General features: G+C 59.2%; 1 protein-coding gene across 1 annotated transcript in view; it reads left to right on the top strand.

The window, feature by feature from the left end:
- IQSEC1 (IQ motif and Sec7 domain 1) overlaps nt 1–17,556 on the top strand; it is a 65,269-nt gene extending 47,713 nt beyond the window's left edge. Inside the window, exons 7-13 of the mRNA XM_012655173.1 lie at nt 3,007–3,146; nt 3,648–3,677; nt 5,226–5,351; nt 6,853–6,952; nt 9,428–9,589; nt 10,424–10,600; nt 17,388–17,556. Coding sequence (XP_012510627.1) covers nt 3,007–3,146; nt 3,648–3,677; nt 5,226–5,351; nt 6,853–6,952; nt 9,428–9,589; nt 10,424–10,600; nt 17,388–17,401 — 749 coding nt within the window. The 3' untranslated portion in view covers nt 17,402–17,556. The remainder of the gene's footprint in view (nt 1–3,006; nt 3,147–3,647; nt 3,678–5,225; nt 5,352–6,852; nt 6,953–9,427; nt 9,590–10,423; nt 10,601–17,387) is intronic.
- Nucleotides 17,557–17,558: the final 2 nt, after the last annotated feature.

The following is a 17,558-nucleotide window of genomic DNA, read 5'->3' as shown; positions in this document are numbered from 1 at the left end:
GCAGCAGAGCGGCCACCAGGAGACCTGAATGGGCCCCCCATCTCCTGCGGGGCAGGCGCTCAGCAGCCCGGGTGTGGCCCAGAGCTCAGGACGGGCCATTCCCTGCGCTAAGCGGGTGACCCTCTGCCAGGCCAGAGGGGCAGCGCAGGCCCCAGAGTAGGCTGAGTCTGTAGTTCCCGGGAACTCGTCAGTGGCCAGTTGTCCCTCGGGCGGGGTGGTCCGTAGACTCTGAGGGTGCAGGGGACACGCTCCTAGGCCTGTGTCTAAGTGGGAGCCGGAGGCTGGTGTCGGCCTCCTCTCATCCACCCTGGGCCTCTCCTACCCCGAGCCCTCTCCCTGCTGGGCCAAGTCTGTGTTCACAGACTCCCACATGACCCCGATGGCGGCCAGCCCCTCTGTCACTGTCAGGAGAGCCGCTGTGCGCTGTGTGCTGCCGGGACTCCCCTCTGTAAGAAACGATAGGAGCCCCCTGAGGAGAAGCTGAGGGGGTGGGCATGCCGCGTCCAGCGTTTGCCACTCAGCCGCCCTCAGGGCAATGGCTGTGTGTGCCGTGGTCTTCGCTGCACCCTGTTGTCCCCACAGTCTGGGGGACAGGGTGGCATTAACATCCCTCCTTCCCAGGGCAGGGACTGAACACCCCGATCTCAAGAACCAAGCTGCCGGTTCTGTCTCCCAGGCCTGGGCCGTTACCTCCAAATCACCTCTTTTCAAGCCAAGGACCCAGGGATGTTATGTTCTGCCTTATTTTTCTTGTGTTTCAGAAGGGGCGAACAAGGCTCAGGGAAGGAAGGGACTTGCCCAGGGTCACACACCAAGTGAACGGCACAGGCACAGGGTCCTGGTCTCCCTGCTCCCGGCTGGCGCTCTGGGCCGTGCGCACGTCCAGCTTGTTCTTGGCAGAGGGGGATCCGCACCCCACGCCAAGGCTGTTTGCTCTGGAACTGCTCGCACTCCGGTGTGGCTGGTGGGCCCCGCAGCAGGAGAGCCCCTGGGGTTTGAGGATGGATGTAGGAGGAATAGCTCACCAGCATGGAAGCCAGATGGAGTATTTCCCTTTTATTAAAGTTTATTTTTAAATTTTAAAATTTATTTTTTGAATGGATATTATCTTCACATAGTTTGAAAACCAAAAAGTAATCCAGTCCAGCAATTGCCTTCCTTGGCATTTAGCCAAATGAACTGGAAACAGGCCCACATGAAAGTCTGCATGTGGATATTTATAGCAGCCTCATTCGTACTTGTCAAAACTCAAAAGCAACCAAGATGTCCTTTGTCAGGGGAAGGGACGCATCACCTGTGGTGCGCCCCGGCATGGAATGTCACTCAGTGCTGGAAGGCAGTGAGCCATCAGCCATGACACAGTGAAACAAGCCAGTCTGAGAAGGCTGCAGACTGTACAGTTCCAACCATGAGGCCCTCTGCAAATGGCAAAACCAGGGGGACGGTAAAAAGACGAGGGGCTGGCGGGAAAGATGAACAGGCAGAGCCCAGAGGCTTTTTGAGGCAGTGACACTGTGCCGTGTGACGCCATCATGGTGGGTACGTGTCATCCTCCTTTGTCCAGACCTGTGGAATGTCCACCGCCAGGAGCGAGCCTCCGTGCAAGTTACGTGTGCTGGGCAACGGTGGTGTGTCCGCGCGGGTTCGCGGATTCTAACACATGGATCACTCTGGGGGGTGTCGGTAGGGAAACTGTGCGTGTAGGAACAGGAGGTGTATGGGAAATCTCTGTACCTTCTGTTCAGTTTTGTTGTGAACCTAAAACTGTTCTAAAAATAAAGTCTATTTAAAGAAAATAACAAACAAACAGAAAGTACTAGAAGTCCATAGCAGGGTTCCCCTCCCCCCTGCCCCTGTGCCCCTGGAGGTCTTCAGCGCTTGGTTCCTGATGGACCTGCTAGTTCTCTACTCAAGCAGGTACAAACGTGCATGGATGGTTTCAAGTTCTCGTACTCTGCACCTTGCTCTTCCCATTTAACAAATCTAAGAGAAATCCCCATATCCAGGCATAGCAAGTAGTTTGTTGTTCTGGTGTATGATGATTGGTTAACAGTCCCCTGTTGACGGGTGCACAGGTTACTTCTAGCCTTTTGCTATTTGAAAGCAACGCTGCAATAAATAACCTTGCATGTGTCTCATTTCCCATGGGATAAGTTCCTCAAATGCAGTCAGTGGACCAGAGCTGTTAGAATTCACCATTAGGATGGACATTGCCAGATTGCCCACCCCGGGGCGGGGCCATTTCCCCCTCCTGCCAATGGTGTGTGGGAGGGCCCACTTCCCCAAGCCTGGCCGCCCTTGGTCTGGCCAGTCGGAGGAGTGAGGATAGGTCTCGCTTTTCTCACAGCAGTTTTCAGTGTGGTATAGAAGAAAGGGTATGTGCTTGTAGTTAGAGCAGCCCCAGGTCAGATCCCGGCCCCAGCCTCTGCCTGCGTGATGTGGGACAGCAACAGGAACCACTGTGGTGTCAACAGCGCCCGAGTGCGCTGAGCCGGCCACGCCACGGGCTTCCCTTGCTCCCTCACGACCTGTTTCACAAAAGAGGACACCAAGTTGGGAGAGACATGATCACTCACCCACAGTCACACAGCCAGTAAGGAATAAAACTAGGACTTGGATCCGGATCTTTCAGAGCCCAAACTCACAAACCCCAGCCTCAGTGCTCCCATCTGTGGAATGGGACGACTGCCCCACTTCCCAGGGCTGTGAACGCTCTGAACACGACTTAGCAGGTGGCTCAGCACCCCTCTGTAACCTGCCGGCCCAGGGTGGGTGTGCGGGCCCTGTTCCTGGTGGGAGGGCTCTGAGGAAACGTGACATTAAAACGTTCCGCAGCTGTGCATCTGGAAGAGCTTTGGTTCTGCTGAGGACGGGCAAAAGGTTCAGTCTTCCGATTTGCTTTAGAAAGTGGTAGATGAAGGGTGAGCCTGGGGCCTAAGGCGGAACGAAGCCACTGCCACCCAAGCTCCACCCTGCCCTGATATCTCGCCGCCATCCCCTGCCCAGGTGTGGACGATGGTGAGGACATTCCCCGGGAGACGCTGATCGGGATCTATGAACGGATCCGCAAGCGAGAGCTGAAGACCAACGAGGACCACGTGTCCCAGGTGCAGAAGGTGGAGAAGCTCATTGTGGGGAAGAAGCCGGTACGTGGTGGGCCCTGGCATCACCCGGGGACTGCTGTGGGGGCCCGAGGCCAGCACAGGGCTGCCTGCAAGGCCTTCGTGCCCTGACCCACCCTCTTGGTACGACCCTGGGTCAGCTCACAGCACCAGCCAGTGGCCCTGATGCCATCTGGAACAAGGCCCCTTCCAGGCAGGGCTGGTGAATCACAGCAGGGCTTGGGAGTAACAGCCGTTTGCCCGTGGTTATGTTTGAAGAGAACCCGAGGCTCTTAATGAACTAACAGGGCTGTGGGCCCCCTGACGCTGGTGGGCTTTTTTTGGTGGCCTAAGAATCCCGCCAGAACTCCCTCAGAGCGTTGCCGGAGCGCATGTCCCCTTGCACCCTGGCTGGCTGGAGTATGTAGGAGGGAGGGTGCTTGCTGCTGTAAGACTCAGCATCACCCCCTTCCCTCCCTGGAGGGGCCCAGGTGTGTCTTTTGGAACATTAATGTCATTTTTTGTTTGTTTAATGTTTTCCCGTAGATTGGATCCCTCCATCATGGCCTCGGCTGTGTGAGTATTTCTTTGCTTCCAGCTGATAGCCCACCCGCCCTGGGGAGGCCCAGCCAGCCTCAGCCAACCCCGCGTCCCCAGGCTCCCAGAGCCAGAGTTCCGGCTGCTCGAGTTCATTTCTGGAGCACTAAGGAATCTGATGTTCATAATTACCCCAGCCTCAAATCTCCGCAGCCACACGGGGAGGCTGTACTGTCAGGCTGAGCATGGACAGACCCCTGCCCTCTCTGTCCGGGCCCTGTTGCACCCAGGCCCCAAGACCACGCCTGAAATGGATGACCCCAGGGTGGCATCTGAGGCCCTCCCTGCCTCGCCACTGCCCCACACTGCTCCATGCACACTCCATGCACCCAGCCTGCTCCTGTTCTCACGCCCTGCGCCCAGGCTCTCCCAGCTCTACCCCTCGTCTCCAGGACCCACCACTGCCACTGCCTGTGGTCACCTGCGTGCCCCGGAGTGCACACAGCTGGCTTCAGCCGCATGGCCTACCCTTGAGGGTCTGGCCTTATCCCTCAGCTCCACAAACCGCTCTGCCGCCCTCCCCTTCTCCAGCTTCCCCGAGTGACAGCCCGAGACCCCGGCGCTCTTGCACCTGCCGAGGCCCACCCCTAGCGCCACGTCCCCCATCCTCCCATCCTCTCCCCCTTTTCACTTTGCTCCCTGAACACGTCAGGCTGGGCCATGCTTTCGCCTCTCCTCGTCTCGTCCCCAACACACTAAGCGTAAGCAGCCCTTGCCAGAGCGCCTGGACGAGCCACACCCCCACCCTACCCCCTGCCGTGAGGGTCTGGCTCCTGGTCCCTTCTGTGTGAACCTGGGTGCTCCTGGAGCTGGGCCCGAACCCCGACAATGGCTTGTCCCCTTGGCCCGGAGACACCGACCGCCTTGCGTCAGGCTTCAAGGGCAGCTTAATCTATAGCGAGTGGGGGGGCCTCGTGCCCCCCGTGGTGGGGATGCTCAGGGCAGGTCTCACAGAGTGTTGGCAGCTGGCTCACGATTTTGGACAGGGTCTTTCAGGCATCAGGGCCCTTGGATTCTTTGAGGGGCAGGCCTGGTAGAGGGACAATCCTGGGGCCTGGAGCCAGACCCTGGCTCTGCAACTTCCTGGTTCTGGCAAGCAGTCTCTGCACCTCCCTTTCCTCTGCAGAGCAGTCTCTCCGCGGACTTTTACATGGGCTGACGGGCTTGTGTGTGTCATTGGCATGTGTGGGGACCCAGAAAACGTGACTTCCCTCTCTGGTGAGGGCTTCCCTCGTAAGCATGATGTTTTAAGAATCAAAAGGAGTCCCAGCAGAAGAAGGGGCTTCCTGTAGTCCTTAGGAGAGTAGAGAGAGATTTTAAATTGCAACGCCTGAGGACAGTGGGGAAAATTGCTGTGAGCCAAAAGGCGCTGCTTTGCACTGCTCGTGAGAAAAGGCGCTTTTGCACGGGAGGCCCGTGGGTTGGGTTTCTAGCCTGAAGGGTTTCTAGCCTGCACTTTACCGCCACGGCCTCCAGGGCCCCGGAGGCGGGCTGGACAGCTGCAGCAGGACATCTCTGCCCACACAGGTGCTCTCTCTGCCCCATCGTCGGCTGGTCTGCTACTGCCGGCTCTTCGAGGTTCCAGACCCAAACAAGCCCCAGAAGCTCGGACTGCACCAGCGAGAAATCTTCCTGTTTAACGACCTCTTGGTGGTATGTGACTCACCCACAGGGCGTCGTGACCAGTGCCTCAGTGTTGGGAACCTGGGATCTCCATCTGGCTGTGTGTCTGCGTGTGGTGAAACGTGCACACACTTGGGGCTGGGGAAGGGGGATTCACCTGGAGTCTTGGTTACAAGGGACAAAATTTAGTTCAAACGGATTCACATGAAAACAAGACTTCGTTGGCTTGTGTAAAAGTCCAGAGGGAGATTTTTGGCGTCAGTCCCAGCTGTTTGCAGAGCCTCCAGCAAGCCAGCAGGACTCCTTTCTGTCATCTGCACCCCTGCGCTGCACAGGCTCTTCCTGTGTGGCCCCTCTGCAGGCGAGAAGGGAAGGACGGCCCCAGCAGCTCCAGCAGGCCTGACCCTCTCTATTCAGCAACCAGTAGAATCCTCTTCCTAAGACTGAGAATTAAAGGTCTCAGGATTACTCCTGGTTGCTGCACATACCTCTCCCCAAGCCAGTCACCTGGCCAGGCAGGTTCAGCGCTTCCTGGTTGGCCAAGCCTGGGCCACGAGCCCCACCCCTGGGTCTGGGAAAGAGTCCCGTCCCCAGGACTAAGGGACTGAAAGCAGGTGGCATGGGTGCTAGCCAGGTGGGGATACAAATGCCCACTGCAGACAGAAGGGAGAACTGTCAGTGGGTTTCTGTCCCTCCTGCATGCCACAGGCTTTCTTGCCGGAGGCCCTTGTCCCCGATTCCCACGGGCCTGATCGGATGTAAGGACTGGCTACTCCTCTCTGACTGCTGAGGCTGAAATTCGGACATTGGGTTCACGTCCTTTATTGAGAGCCCCTGCCCTCGAGCAAGTCACCTCACATCTCTGAGCCTGTCTCCTCTGTCAGATGAGCCTCTCTGAGGGCGAGACCTGGACAGACCCTCACGTGGCACTGGCGAGCCCTGGGCACGGGAGAGATGGGAGCTCCCCTCTCCCCTCCAGCCCGGCCTTTGCCTGCCAGGCTGGAAAGTTCCTTCCCTCGCCTGCCAACCAGGGTAGCAGCCGAGGACCATGGCAGGGCTCTAGATGTGGCAGGGGATTCCGTCACTAGCCCGGGGCTGGGCTCGCTGCAGTGCAGCCCCAGTGGTGGCTTCATGCTCTGGTTGTTCCCGAGAGAGGAAGCCACGCCTCCTCCTAAGGTCAGCGCTGCTGAGCACCGACTGCCACTCCTGCCCTCCAGTGTCCCAAGTCCCAGGTGTGTGCACCTCACCTGGCTGTGAGAAGGCACCTGCAGGGCTGTGTGCAGGGATACGCCTGCCACCTCTCAGCCAGGTCATGGGGCTCTGTTGCCAGCCAGGATGGCACCAGGGCTCACAGGGACAGCAACCAGAGTCCAAGTTCATGCGTGAAAGGTCACACACCTTCTGCCCTAGGGTGGCTTGTCCCTGCCCCTGGCCTCCTGAGCCCGAACTCCCAGAAGGGTCCTTGGGCTAGAGATCACACACAGTCGCTGCCACAGTGCTGCAGCTCAGAGCTGTCTCTGGTTGCCCCCAGGTCACCAAGATCTTCCAAAAGAAGAAGAACTCAGTGACGTACAGCTTCCGACAGTCCTTCTCCCTGTACGGAATGCAGGTCCTGCTCTTCGAGAACCAGTGTAAGTCTGCCCGGGGCCTGCCTGGAAGAGTGTTCTCTGCCAGCGCAGGCTTCGTCCTCCTGGCTGCCGGGGGCGGCCCGGGGGCTGGCGCGCTCTTTCCCACGTCGCCACGGGGCGCAGGCAGGAGGGAGAATTCAGTCGCGTCGCGCAGGTGCCCACTGGCTTCACTTCTCCTGTTACCTCAGCTTCTTGCGAGTGATATTTTAATTTATGGCAGAAATGAATTTATTTAAGTCAATTTTTTTTTTTTTTTTTTTTAGACAGACTCTCACTCTGTTGCCCGGGCTAGAGTGCTGTGGCGTCAGGCCAGCTCACAGCAACCTCAAACTCCTGGGCTCAAGCGATCCTCCTGCCTCAGCCTCCTGAGTAGCTGGGACTACAGGCATGCGCCACCATGCCTGGCTTATTTTTTCTATTTTTAATAGAGACGGGGTCTCGCTCTTGCTCAGGCTGGTTTCGAACTCCTGAGCTCAAACAATCCACCCGCCTCGGCCTCCCAGAGTGCTAGGATTACAGGCGTGAGCCCCTGAGCTCAAACAATCCACCTGCCTTGGCCTCCCAGAGTGCTAGGATTACAGGCGTGAGCCACCGTGCCTGGCCTATTTAAGTCAAATTTTGATAGAAAAACATTGCCAGTACAGGTGATATGCAAATATGGCCCAAAGACAGGTGGAGGCAATCCCCCAGTGACTGCGGAAGCCCAGAGCCGAGCCGGCTGCCTGGTTCAGACCCCGGCTCCAGCGCCTGGCCACGTGAGGTCCGCTCCCTTAGCCTCTCTGGCCTCTGGTTCCTGGTCTGTGAAGTGGGGGTGACAGTAGTGCCTGCCTCATAGAGTTGCCCCAAAGAGGGAGTGAGTGTTTCCGTGTGAAAGCCCAGGGCGCGCTCAGTGAGCGTCGGGTGCTGCTGGAAGACCCGCTCGGGGTTCGGGGCCCTGTCAGCTGTGCATGAGGCCAGGAAGCCTGGGAGTTTGGGGGCAGCTGGCTCACACCTGCAACACCCACACTGGCCTTTTCTTTTGACCTTGCTCCTTCTACCCACCCCTTCTCTTTGCCCCTCCTTTGTCCCTTCCCTATTGGAGGCCTCTGTGCCACAGGCTGAGCCAGTCCTGGGATGGGGGGGGCTGTGGCCTTGCACACTCTGGAGAGGCCTAAGGGGACGATACTGACGTGGAGTGTCCGTGTCGTGAGCAGCAGGGGTCCCCCATCCTCTTGGGAGGGGTTGTCACCATCTGTGTGATCAGCTTTCCATCTGCAAGCTAAAAAAGTGTCAGGAACCTACAGCTGGACCATCCAAAACACAGGCCCAGGATCCTGGAGCTGGGGCTCTCTGCTGTGTTTCCTGTCCCCAGTGGGACCGAGGAGCAGCCAGCAGCAGCACCTGTGCCCTTCTCCTCACATGCCCTCAGGGAGCCCAGGCTGCCTGCCCCGGCCATCTCCCCACTTCCTGCGCTGTCCACCCACCCATGCCTTGCCTCAGTGTCCCACACATGTACCAGGGGAGGTGGCACCATCCCTGCGTCGTCCCGACCAGTGGCAGCTGCTCTCTGAAATGGTGGGGCAAAAACTTAGGGAGGTCCTGGCAGCAAGCTCCCGGCGGTAGCCAGGACAGCCGGGGGTCTTCGGGGCAGAGGCTGCACCTGGCCCCATCTAGATTGCCGGGGCGCAGCCCTAGATCCTGGACACTAGGTGCTGGCAAGAGCCCACCTACAGTACCCATAGGAAATGCCTTCCCTCCACAGTCTCAAAATGGGAGCCTGGGGACAGTCCCCGCTCAGTTATGTTTTATGTGGTTTGTACATTTAAAAAAATTTTTTCTTGCACCCATGTTTAAATCTTCATATTAAAATTTAGAGATTTGGGGCTTCTCTGAGCATCACAGGCGTGGCATCCCGGGCACGTGTTTCCACGTGGCAGTAACGGGCTGCCTGTGCTCACACACTCACACCAGCGCTCTGCAGCTGCTCCCCGCCTTGGCTGGCCCTGGTCTGAGCAGAGGTGGGCTTGGTCTTCTGACCAAGAGCCTTTACCTGCTCAGGCAGGTGACTCCTACTTCGGGAGTGGCACTGCCATGAGACCAAAGCCCCAGGAACAACCCCCCACCCCGGGGGGCCTGGAGGTGGCACCAGGCAGACCGGGGCACAGGGTGTGGGGTGCCCACAGTGTATCACAAGGGAGCTGTGGGCTGGAGGCCACTCAGGAGAGAATAGCGCTTGCTCTGTTGTCCAGAATCGTCCAGGGTGACTGGATAAGAGGCCCCAACCCAGCTCAGAACACCTCCTCTGGCCTTGTCTGGGACTTGGCACCTGGCAGAGTGGCCAACAGGCTTGCAGTAACGGTCTCCATGACCTTCAGGTCTGGGAAGGATGAGGGCCCTGAGGCCTGCCTCTGGGGCCTCTCCCTGTTCTCTCGACCAGGCAGGAGGCTGCAGGGAACACCCTGAGACCTGGGGGCCTCACCCCCTCCTTCCCCTTTGCAGACTACCCCAACGGCATCCGGCTCACATCAGCTGTCCCCGGAGCAGACATCAAAGTGTTAATAAACTTCAATGCCCCCAATCCTCAAGACCGGAAGAAATTCACTGATGACCTGCGGGAGTCCGTTGCAGAAGTGCAGGAGATGGAGAAGCACAGGATAGAGTGTAAGTCCCAGGACTCTGGGGCAAGGAGGCGCCGGTAACCGGGAAGGCCAGGACTCACTGGGCACGGCGTTTGCCTCCCTCTCTCCTGGCAGTGACGGTGGTCCAAGGCTGATGATGCCAGTGACTCCTGAGCCCCCAGAGACATGATGTCCCCCAGTCTTTTCAGGCACTCCTCCCATGACCACATGGCAGGGCTGCCTGCATGCCCAGGCCACAGAAGGAGGCACGGGTCGGGGCAGGTCGGAGCTCGAGGCCGTGGCTGATAAGAGCCTGGGCTTCAGGGTCCCGCTGGTCAGAGCACATCGCATGTCCTGGGGAGCCCCCCGCCGTTCCCTGGCCACCCCATAGACAGGAACTTCCAGAGCTCTGGAGCTGAGCGCCTTGCACTTCAGCACCACTGTTAGTCGTCTTCTGAATCAGGCGCAAGCGATGGATGGTGTCACAGCCAAGCCGTGCCCTGGCTCTAGGTCTGCTCCCTGGAGGCATACGGGTGTCCCCACCTCTGCACAGGCTGTGGAAGGGCCTGGCTGACCCTTGCTTATCTCCAGCCCCAGGCAAGTCTTTGCCTCCCTGCCCGGCCCTGAGCCTGGGAGGTGACTGTCTTTCCTGCAGGTCACAAGGCCCCTCCAGCCTCCCTCCTAGGTTCTGCTTTCTGCTCCCTTTGTCCAGGGCAGCCGTCACACCCCCCCCTTTCCCGAAACTACCCCTCCCCCATTTCGGGCAGATGGTGGCTAGGGGCGGTGCTGGCCCTAAGCAGAAGGCTGTGTGGTCCCCAGTCTCCCACCGCTCCAGGCTGTGCTCCCCTCACCAGGCCCCTCACCCTCTCTGTTCCAGCGGAGCTAGAGAAGCAGAAGGGTGTCGTGAGGCCCAGCATATCCCAGTGCTCCAGCCTCAAAAAGGAGTCAGGAAACGGGACGCTGAGCCGGGCCTGCCTGGACGACAGCTACGCCAGCGGCGAGGGCCTCAAGCGCAGCGCCCTCAGCAGCTCCCTGAGGGACCTCTCCGAAGCGGGTAAGAGCGCGGCCCGGAGCCGCCTTCCTAGCGCGGTGCACGTGGGACTGAGATAGGGCGTCCGCGGTCGCCGCCTGCGGGAAGGGCTGGTGGGGGAGCCGGCGGCTCCAGGGCTGCACGGAGGGGCCGTCCCCAAACCAGAGCAGCGTCAACCGCACAGAAAGGGCATCCCCAAAAGGCAGAGGAAAACGCGACCAAATTGTCGTCAGAAGGAAAGGCACCCTACGCAAAACAGCCAGGGAAGTCACCTCCATTTTCCCTTTCTTCTTTTGAGGGTTTTATTTATTTGTTTGTTTATTTTCTGGAAGTCGCTCGCTTGAACACGGAGCGAGCTGGGCGGGTGTGTCCCGTGCTCTCTGTGCTGCTGCGTCCCTGTGTTTTATGCTGATGAATGAAATTGAGTGAAGCCCCTTAACTGTCTGGAGCCCCTTCCCGCTGTCCCAGGCCTTGCTGTCTCTGTAGGGCCTCCCTCCAGCCCCAGGGGTGCTGGGAAAAGGCCCAGTGGGGACTGTGACCGTAGCGGTTGTTTCTTTGTTTCTGTGTGTGTTTAACTTGCTGCCAGCCGTGTAACCCCCAGGCAAGCTGCACCCCCAGGCCTCCCGGATCTCCAGGGGTGGGGCACCTTACTGGGGCCGGGAGCTTCTCCCACAGCCTCCCCCGGCCTCCCTCTTGGCAGGGCACACCCGCGGGCTGCTTGCTATGCCGCTGCTCCAGGCTCCGGACCGAGAGCTCTGCCCACCCTAGGGGCCTGACGTGCTTGTCTGTCGGGAAGACCCTTGAAGCCAGAGATGGGCCACTGTCCCCAGGGCGCTGGGGGCTTGCCCGCCCTGCCCCACACTGCTTCAGGCGCCGCCTGCCCAGGACTCCTGGCCGGTGCCTGCCCACCAGTAGCACTGCCCCTCGGCTTGCTCAGTTCTCAGATCCGGCTTATTCTTTTTCTTTTTTAGTTGGATTTTTCCCTTTGCTTTTGTTTTGTCATTTTTTTTTCCATAGTAAAAAAAATCAGAAATCCATTGCCAGTCGCCAGCATGAGGGTTTAACCCAGGGCTTCTCAACCTCGGCACGACTGATTTGGGACTAAGTGAGCCCTTGCTGCGGGGCTGTCCTGGGTACAGCAGGAGGGCTGGCAGCTTCCCTGGCCTCTGCCGCTGGATGCCAGTAGTTCCTCCCCAGAATGGATAGTCATCGATGGCTCCAGAAATTGCTAGATGTCCCCTGGGGGGCAAGATCAGCCCTGGTTGAGAACCACTGGTTTTCCCAGTGGCCTTGTGAAATGCAGCTGACGTCACTCGACTGCTTTGGGCCTCTGCAGGCTGCAGGGCTGGGCCTGTGTTTGAGTTTGTGCAGTGTGGCAGGCCCTGCCCTGTCCCTTCCCTGGTGAAGCCCCTGGAGGGCCTGGGGCCTAGTCCAGCCCCTCTCAGGTAACAGTGGCTCTGTTGGAACTGAGGCCCTTGTGGCCAGCCACACCTAGTCGGGCCCCAGCAGCTGGCTGTCCACTCTGCCAGAGCTTAGGGGTCAGACAGAGCCACATGGCCACGCCCACATCCACGTGAGGGGTGGAGCTCCAGGGCGGGCTGGCTGTTGCTGTTGGTATTGCTATTGCCATTGTTACTTGGGGATTCCGAGCTAAGGAGGACTCGGGCTTGAGTCCTCTCTGGGCCTGCAGAAACAAAAGATAGACCCAGGAACAGCTCCCAGAGAGCCCCTGCGCCAGGAAGGTTGGGATGAGGTGCGGTGGGTGTTCGAGTCCAGGTGAGACAGGCGAGTGCTGGCAGCCCCCTGGGAGGGTGCTGGGCCGGGCGGCGGGAGAAGCAGGACTCCGCGTTCTGGACTGAGCAGGGCAGCGGGACGCCCACCCACTCTCCACGGCCCTCGCAGCGCAGAGCCGAGCGGCGACCCCGAGACACCGTGCTGCGAGGAGGCAGGCCCTGGGGGCTTCCCCGCTCCGTGGCCGCATGTCATTGCTCCTGCAGCAGGGGCCCTGAGAGCAGCTGCCCAGATCTGCACCCGCACATCCACCCAGGAGAGCACATGCCACGGACACGGCCCCAGCCCACGGAGACCCACAATGGGCCGTGGCTGGGGCCCTGGAGGAAGCCCCAGGAGCCTCTGACGTTCCGAGAGTTTGAGGAAGGGGACTGGGCTCTGGTCCCAGCTGCAGTGCGTCACCTGGTGTCTCTCGGCCACAGTCTTCCTTCAGCCGAGACTCCCCATCCAGTGTTTGTTCCAGTGGCACAAGAGCCCTGCTGGCCTGAGATCAAGGACTAAGGAAACAGGGATGACCAGGCCTTGTGCCTGCCCCCAGGTCAGTCAGGTCATGGCGTACGCACCCAGAGCCCCTAGTGTCCCTGTGCGCCTTCACAGGCAAGCTGGCCAGCACCGAGTCCCCATGGAGAGGACCTGCCTGCAGCAGTCACCGCTCAAGGGGATGCCTCTGACCTCCCATGTCCTGCGCCAGGGCAGCCCCATCTGTGAGGGTTGCGGCAGTGACAGGCACTGGTGGCGGGTGGACAGAGCAGCCACTGCTGCCACATGTTAAGCAGCCAGAGGCCCAGAGAGGGGCTGTGCTTGCTGTCGCCCTGGCCACGTCACTCCCCAACCACGCCAAGTCCCCCAGAGCACGCGGTGCAGCATCCTGATTCCTGTCGGGCTGCATGAGCTCACTCCCCACTCTGCCTGCTCTCTGGCCGTCAGACTCTGGCACGTTACACCCATGGGCCTCAGTTTGCCCAGCTGCTCTGAGAAATAGTTGATGCCTGGAAAGCCTTCAGAGCATTCCCGGCTCAAAGAGCCGGCAGTGTGCAAAGCTATCACATCCATCATGGTTACCAAGCCAGGTCACCTGCTTGGCCCCCAGCATTGCTGAGGGTCACAAGACGAGGACTCTGGCTGGGGAGGAGAGCCCTGCCACATGGCATCCTGTCATGACTCTGAGGAAGCAGCAATGACTGAAGAACGATGCTGGGAGCCCTTCCAGAAAAATGGTTCCAGATGCCTCCAGGCAGCGTGTCGCCAGGGTCGGCGAGGCCTGATCTGGCGCTAGGAAGGGCACTGACTAGGCCGGGGCTCACTCGAGGCTAGTGCAGGACTTGGGGGGCTGAAAACAGAACGAAATGGGCGAGGGTGGGCACAGGTGGGGCCGTGTGGCTGCATGTGCGTGCACACGTGTGTGGCAGGAGCCACTATTCTGGCATGTCCCTGTCAGCCCATATTTGAGCAAGAGCTGGAGACTGCGTGTGCACGTATGCACAGGACATCTGCACGGGTCTGCCGCGGGCACATGCTTGTGGGTGAGCCTGAGAGCACCAGGCTCTGGGACTCAGGGCAGAGACCCTGGGGTCAGCCTGCATCGCCTGCTGATCCGAGACGTTAAGAAGGTGGATTTTGAGACATTCAGCATCGCTTCGAGACAGCCAAGTCAAGGGACTCCTACGTGTCAGCCCAAACTGGGCAGGAGGAGGAGGGCTGCGTTCACCTCCAGGTGGGGACACCATGTGGATGGCTACCCCCAGCTCTCAGGCCTGGCCCGGGCCCTGTCAGGAGACGCAGGCCATGGGAAGAGGCTGCAGGACTGGCAGGGCAAGCCGTCTTCCCTCTGCCCCTGGTTTTCAGTCAGTGAGGGGGATGCCCAGGCCTTAGAGGGACCAAGCAGCTAATTTTAAAACCCCAAAGACAGCAGAGATCTGGCTCTCAGCTTTTCCACGTGGTGCCGCAGCGTCCTGAGTGTCTGATGGCCATGGCCACCCAGGAGGGAGTGGAGGAGGGAGGTCACGTCCGTTCTGCAGATGCGGAAACTGAGGTAAAGAAGCTAAGCAGTGCCAGGCAGGCCACATCCCAGCCAAAGAGCCTCCTTCTGGGAGTCTGGACTCTAACTCTGCTCCATGTCCCTGGATCACAGGAAGGGAACAAAGGTCAGCCTCTCTTCTTGCACAGGCGGAAAGATGAGGAAATGTGACCCTTCTCTTGCCCCTAATTTGTGGTGCAGCCCTGTCCCAAGAGCCATCTCACACAAGCCAGCGCCGAGCAAGGCCTTCTGTTGACCCAGACTCCCATCTGGACCTCAGCTGTGGGGGTTGGCAGGCAATGCAAAGTTACTGGACTCCCCGAGTCAGTGTCTGTGCCCAGGACTGAAGCTGTACCCCATGCACAGCCCGGCACACTCAGATGACCACCATGAGGCCCCAAACCCACAGACACACTCTTCACCCAGTGCTTGGCTGGTGACCCTGGTCTGCCTTTGAGGAGCAGCAGCTTTCACTCCAGAAGCTGGGCAGGCTGGACAACAGGGAGGCACGCGGCAGTCTCTTCCTTCCTCCAGGGTCCTGGCCCCGGGCCCTGGGCCCAGCTCAGACAGCAGCGTGGCCAAGTCATCCAGCCCTAGAAGTAGGCAGGCAGGTCTGGGTGTGAAGCCCACTCCCTGTGGGAATTGGGCCTCAGTGTCTTCTCTGTCGTGGACACAGTGACGCCTGTAGGACTGACGTCCAGCGTGGTACTCAACTCATAGCCAATGCTGCATAGGTGGAAGCTTAGAGAAAGTTAACCAGGGAGGGCCAGTCTCTGTCCCCTCTTCCCGTCCTCACTCCCAGGGAGCTGGCCAGCACAGGCCCCTAAGGCTGGGCACACATGGTGCGTCAGGCCGTGTCCTGCAGAAACCCAGGGACGAGTCTTCCAAAGGGAATGTGGAGGCTGAGCTGGACCCCAGACATCCAGAGCCAAGAGCAAGACACGACCTTCCTTTGAAAGAGCCAGCGCATATTGAGTGCCTGCTGTGTAGCCTGCCCCAGGCACACAAGGAAGAGGCCTCCTGCCTTGGGGAATGCTTTGTGGCCTCCTCGGGGGGTAGTGCCAGCAGAGGGGCCCTGGGCTGGGAGGACTTTTGCCCTTCAGCCCCCAACCCTGTCTCCAGCCCTGGCCAGGGCACTGCACAAACCAAAACTCAGCCCCCAGAGGCACCCAGGAGGAAAAGGGGACATGAAGTTTAGTTTCATCTTAACCATCAGTCCCCACCCTGCCAATAAAAGCAGGGGCAATATATATATATGTATGTGTGTGCGTGTACGTATATACATACATATATGGAATCCACTGGAAGACAGGGCCGCTGAGGACCAAGCACGCTGTGTGTGTTTGTGGCTGCTGCAGAGGCTGCCCTCGCCCCCTCTCCTGTTCTCCCGAGTTGGGGTGAACAGACTGGAGCTGGAGGCGTCCAGCCCACCTGTATACACGCCCCAGCTCCGAGGCCCCTCCCACAGACTACCGGGCCAGGAGAAGGCACATGAAGTTGGGGCTGGTTTAAATTTTTGTTTATTTATTTATTTTTTGCTTTTCGAAAACTCCATTTTTAAAATTCATTCCTGCACTGTTGCCGGCTTCCCCACCAAGCCCCTGCGCCGACCCCTCTCACCTGGCTGCTGCTGGCACCTACGCCTGTTCCCGACAGCGGCGCAGGCTTCGTGGCGGTGGCGGCAGCGGCGGCAGTGCAGCGCCAGGCAGGCAGCGCCCCTGGCCTCATGTCCGTGTCTAACCTCTGGTATTGCATGTTCTGGGCAGGGAAGCGAGGGCGTCGCAGCAGTGCGGGATCGCTAGAGAGCAATGTGGAAGTAAGTAGGAAGCACCTCGTCCGGCTGGCTGTCGTGTGTCACCTCCCCAGTCCTCGGTTTATCTCTTGTCTTTTTTTGCTCTTCCTTCCCCTGCCACACAGAGACGCAGACACCCCCTCCCTGCCCCCGCCCGCCTGACCTGTGCATGCAGCTTCTCCTCCGTGCCTAGAAGCATCCATGCCTCTCACCGCTTGTTTCGGGCTGAACGGTGGGGGGCGGTTCTGGATTTTGTGTTTCAGTTTCCACTTAACTCCTATCCCCTGTGGTCCCTGAGCATGGTTAACCATCCCCACCTTTCTGGCATCCCCACCCCGGGTCCCAGGCGGGCAGGTACCCGCCACCGTGCCCCCAGTCAGCTGTCACTCTCGCTGCTGGATGTGCGTGCCCAACTCCTGCCTTCCGTGCTCTGCCATCCCCGTCGCTCCCTCCCTGGAGTTTCGACTGCAGTGTGTCTGCAGCTAGGACACCACGGAATTGCTTAGCTGGCTGGTGGGAGGAGGAGCGTCGTGAGAGGAAGAAAAATTCGGTGTGGATTTCATGAGATTTCATTCATCCTCTGGCCATCTCTGTATTACTGTTCACATCTTAACCTCAGCTTGCAGGTCTTTTTCTGTTTCCTCCTTTTTCCTTGTTTGGTTTGCAGTAGGTAGCTGCAGCGAAACACCTAGGCAGCCCACGCCCAAGGGACAAGGTCTCTGAGTCCCACCTCTCTGTCACCACGTCCCCAGAAACTTCAGGACCCACACGGGGCTCGGCCCAGCTGCGAGGCCCCAGGGGAGTCCAGCAGGCACTGGGTTCTAGGCCCCGCTCCGCTCACCACACACAGCTCGTAGACCGCCCGACCCCGTCGTTCTCATCTGAAACCTCAGGCAGGGCGCCAGGCTCTAAGTGCTTGTCAGAACGAGAGCAGAAGCCACACTCGTGCTGCGGCAGATGAACAGAAAGGCGGCCCCCTCCCCTGCCCTCGTCCCCCACTTCCGTTATGGTTGGCCGCCCCCAGCTGTCCTGCACAGCAGCGTGAAAGGAGGTGGGGGCCCAAGTCCAGCCTCATCCGGCCCCGCCCTCTGGCCAGCAAGTTGAACTAAACCTTAGCAGTCAGTGGGTGAATTTTTACATTTAAAAAAAATCATTCTGACATAAGTGCTTTAAGATCTTTTAATTTTGATTTCTATGAATTTCCTTTTTAGGGGTCCATCATTAGCAGTCCTCACATGCGCCGGAGAGCTACATCAACACGAGAGTGTCCATCTCGCCCACACCAGACTATGCCTAATTCATCCTCCCTCCTGGGCTCCTTATTTGGGAGTAAGAGAGGGAAGCCCCCTCCCCAGGCCCACCCACCCTCAGCCCCTCCCCCG

This window comes from Propithecus coquereli, unplaced genomic scaffold, assembly GCF_000956105.1.
Source record: "Propithecus coquereli isolate 6110/MARCELLA unplaced genomic scaffold, Pcoq_1.0 Scaffold461, whole genome shotgun sequence".
Taxonomy (NCBI): domain Eukaryota; kingdom Metazoa; phylum Chordata; class Mammalia; order Primates; family Indriidae; genus Propithecus; species Propithecus coquereli.
Note: the sequence above shows the minus strand (reverse complement) of the source record. Positions and strands in the feature narration are given on the sequence as shown.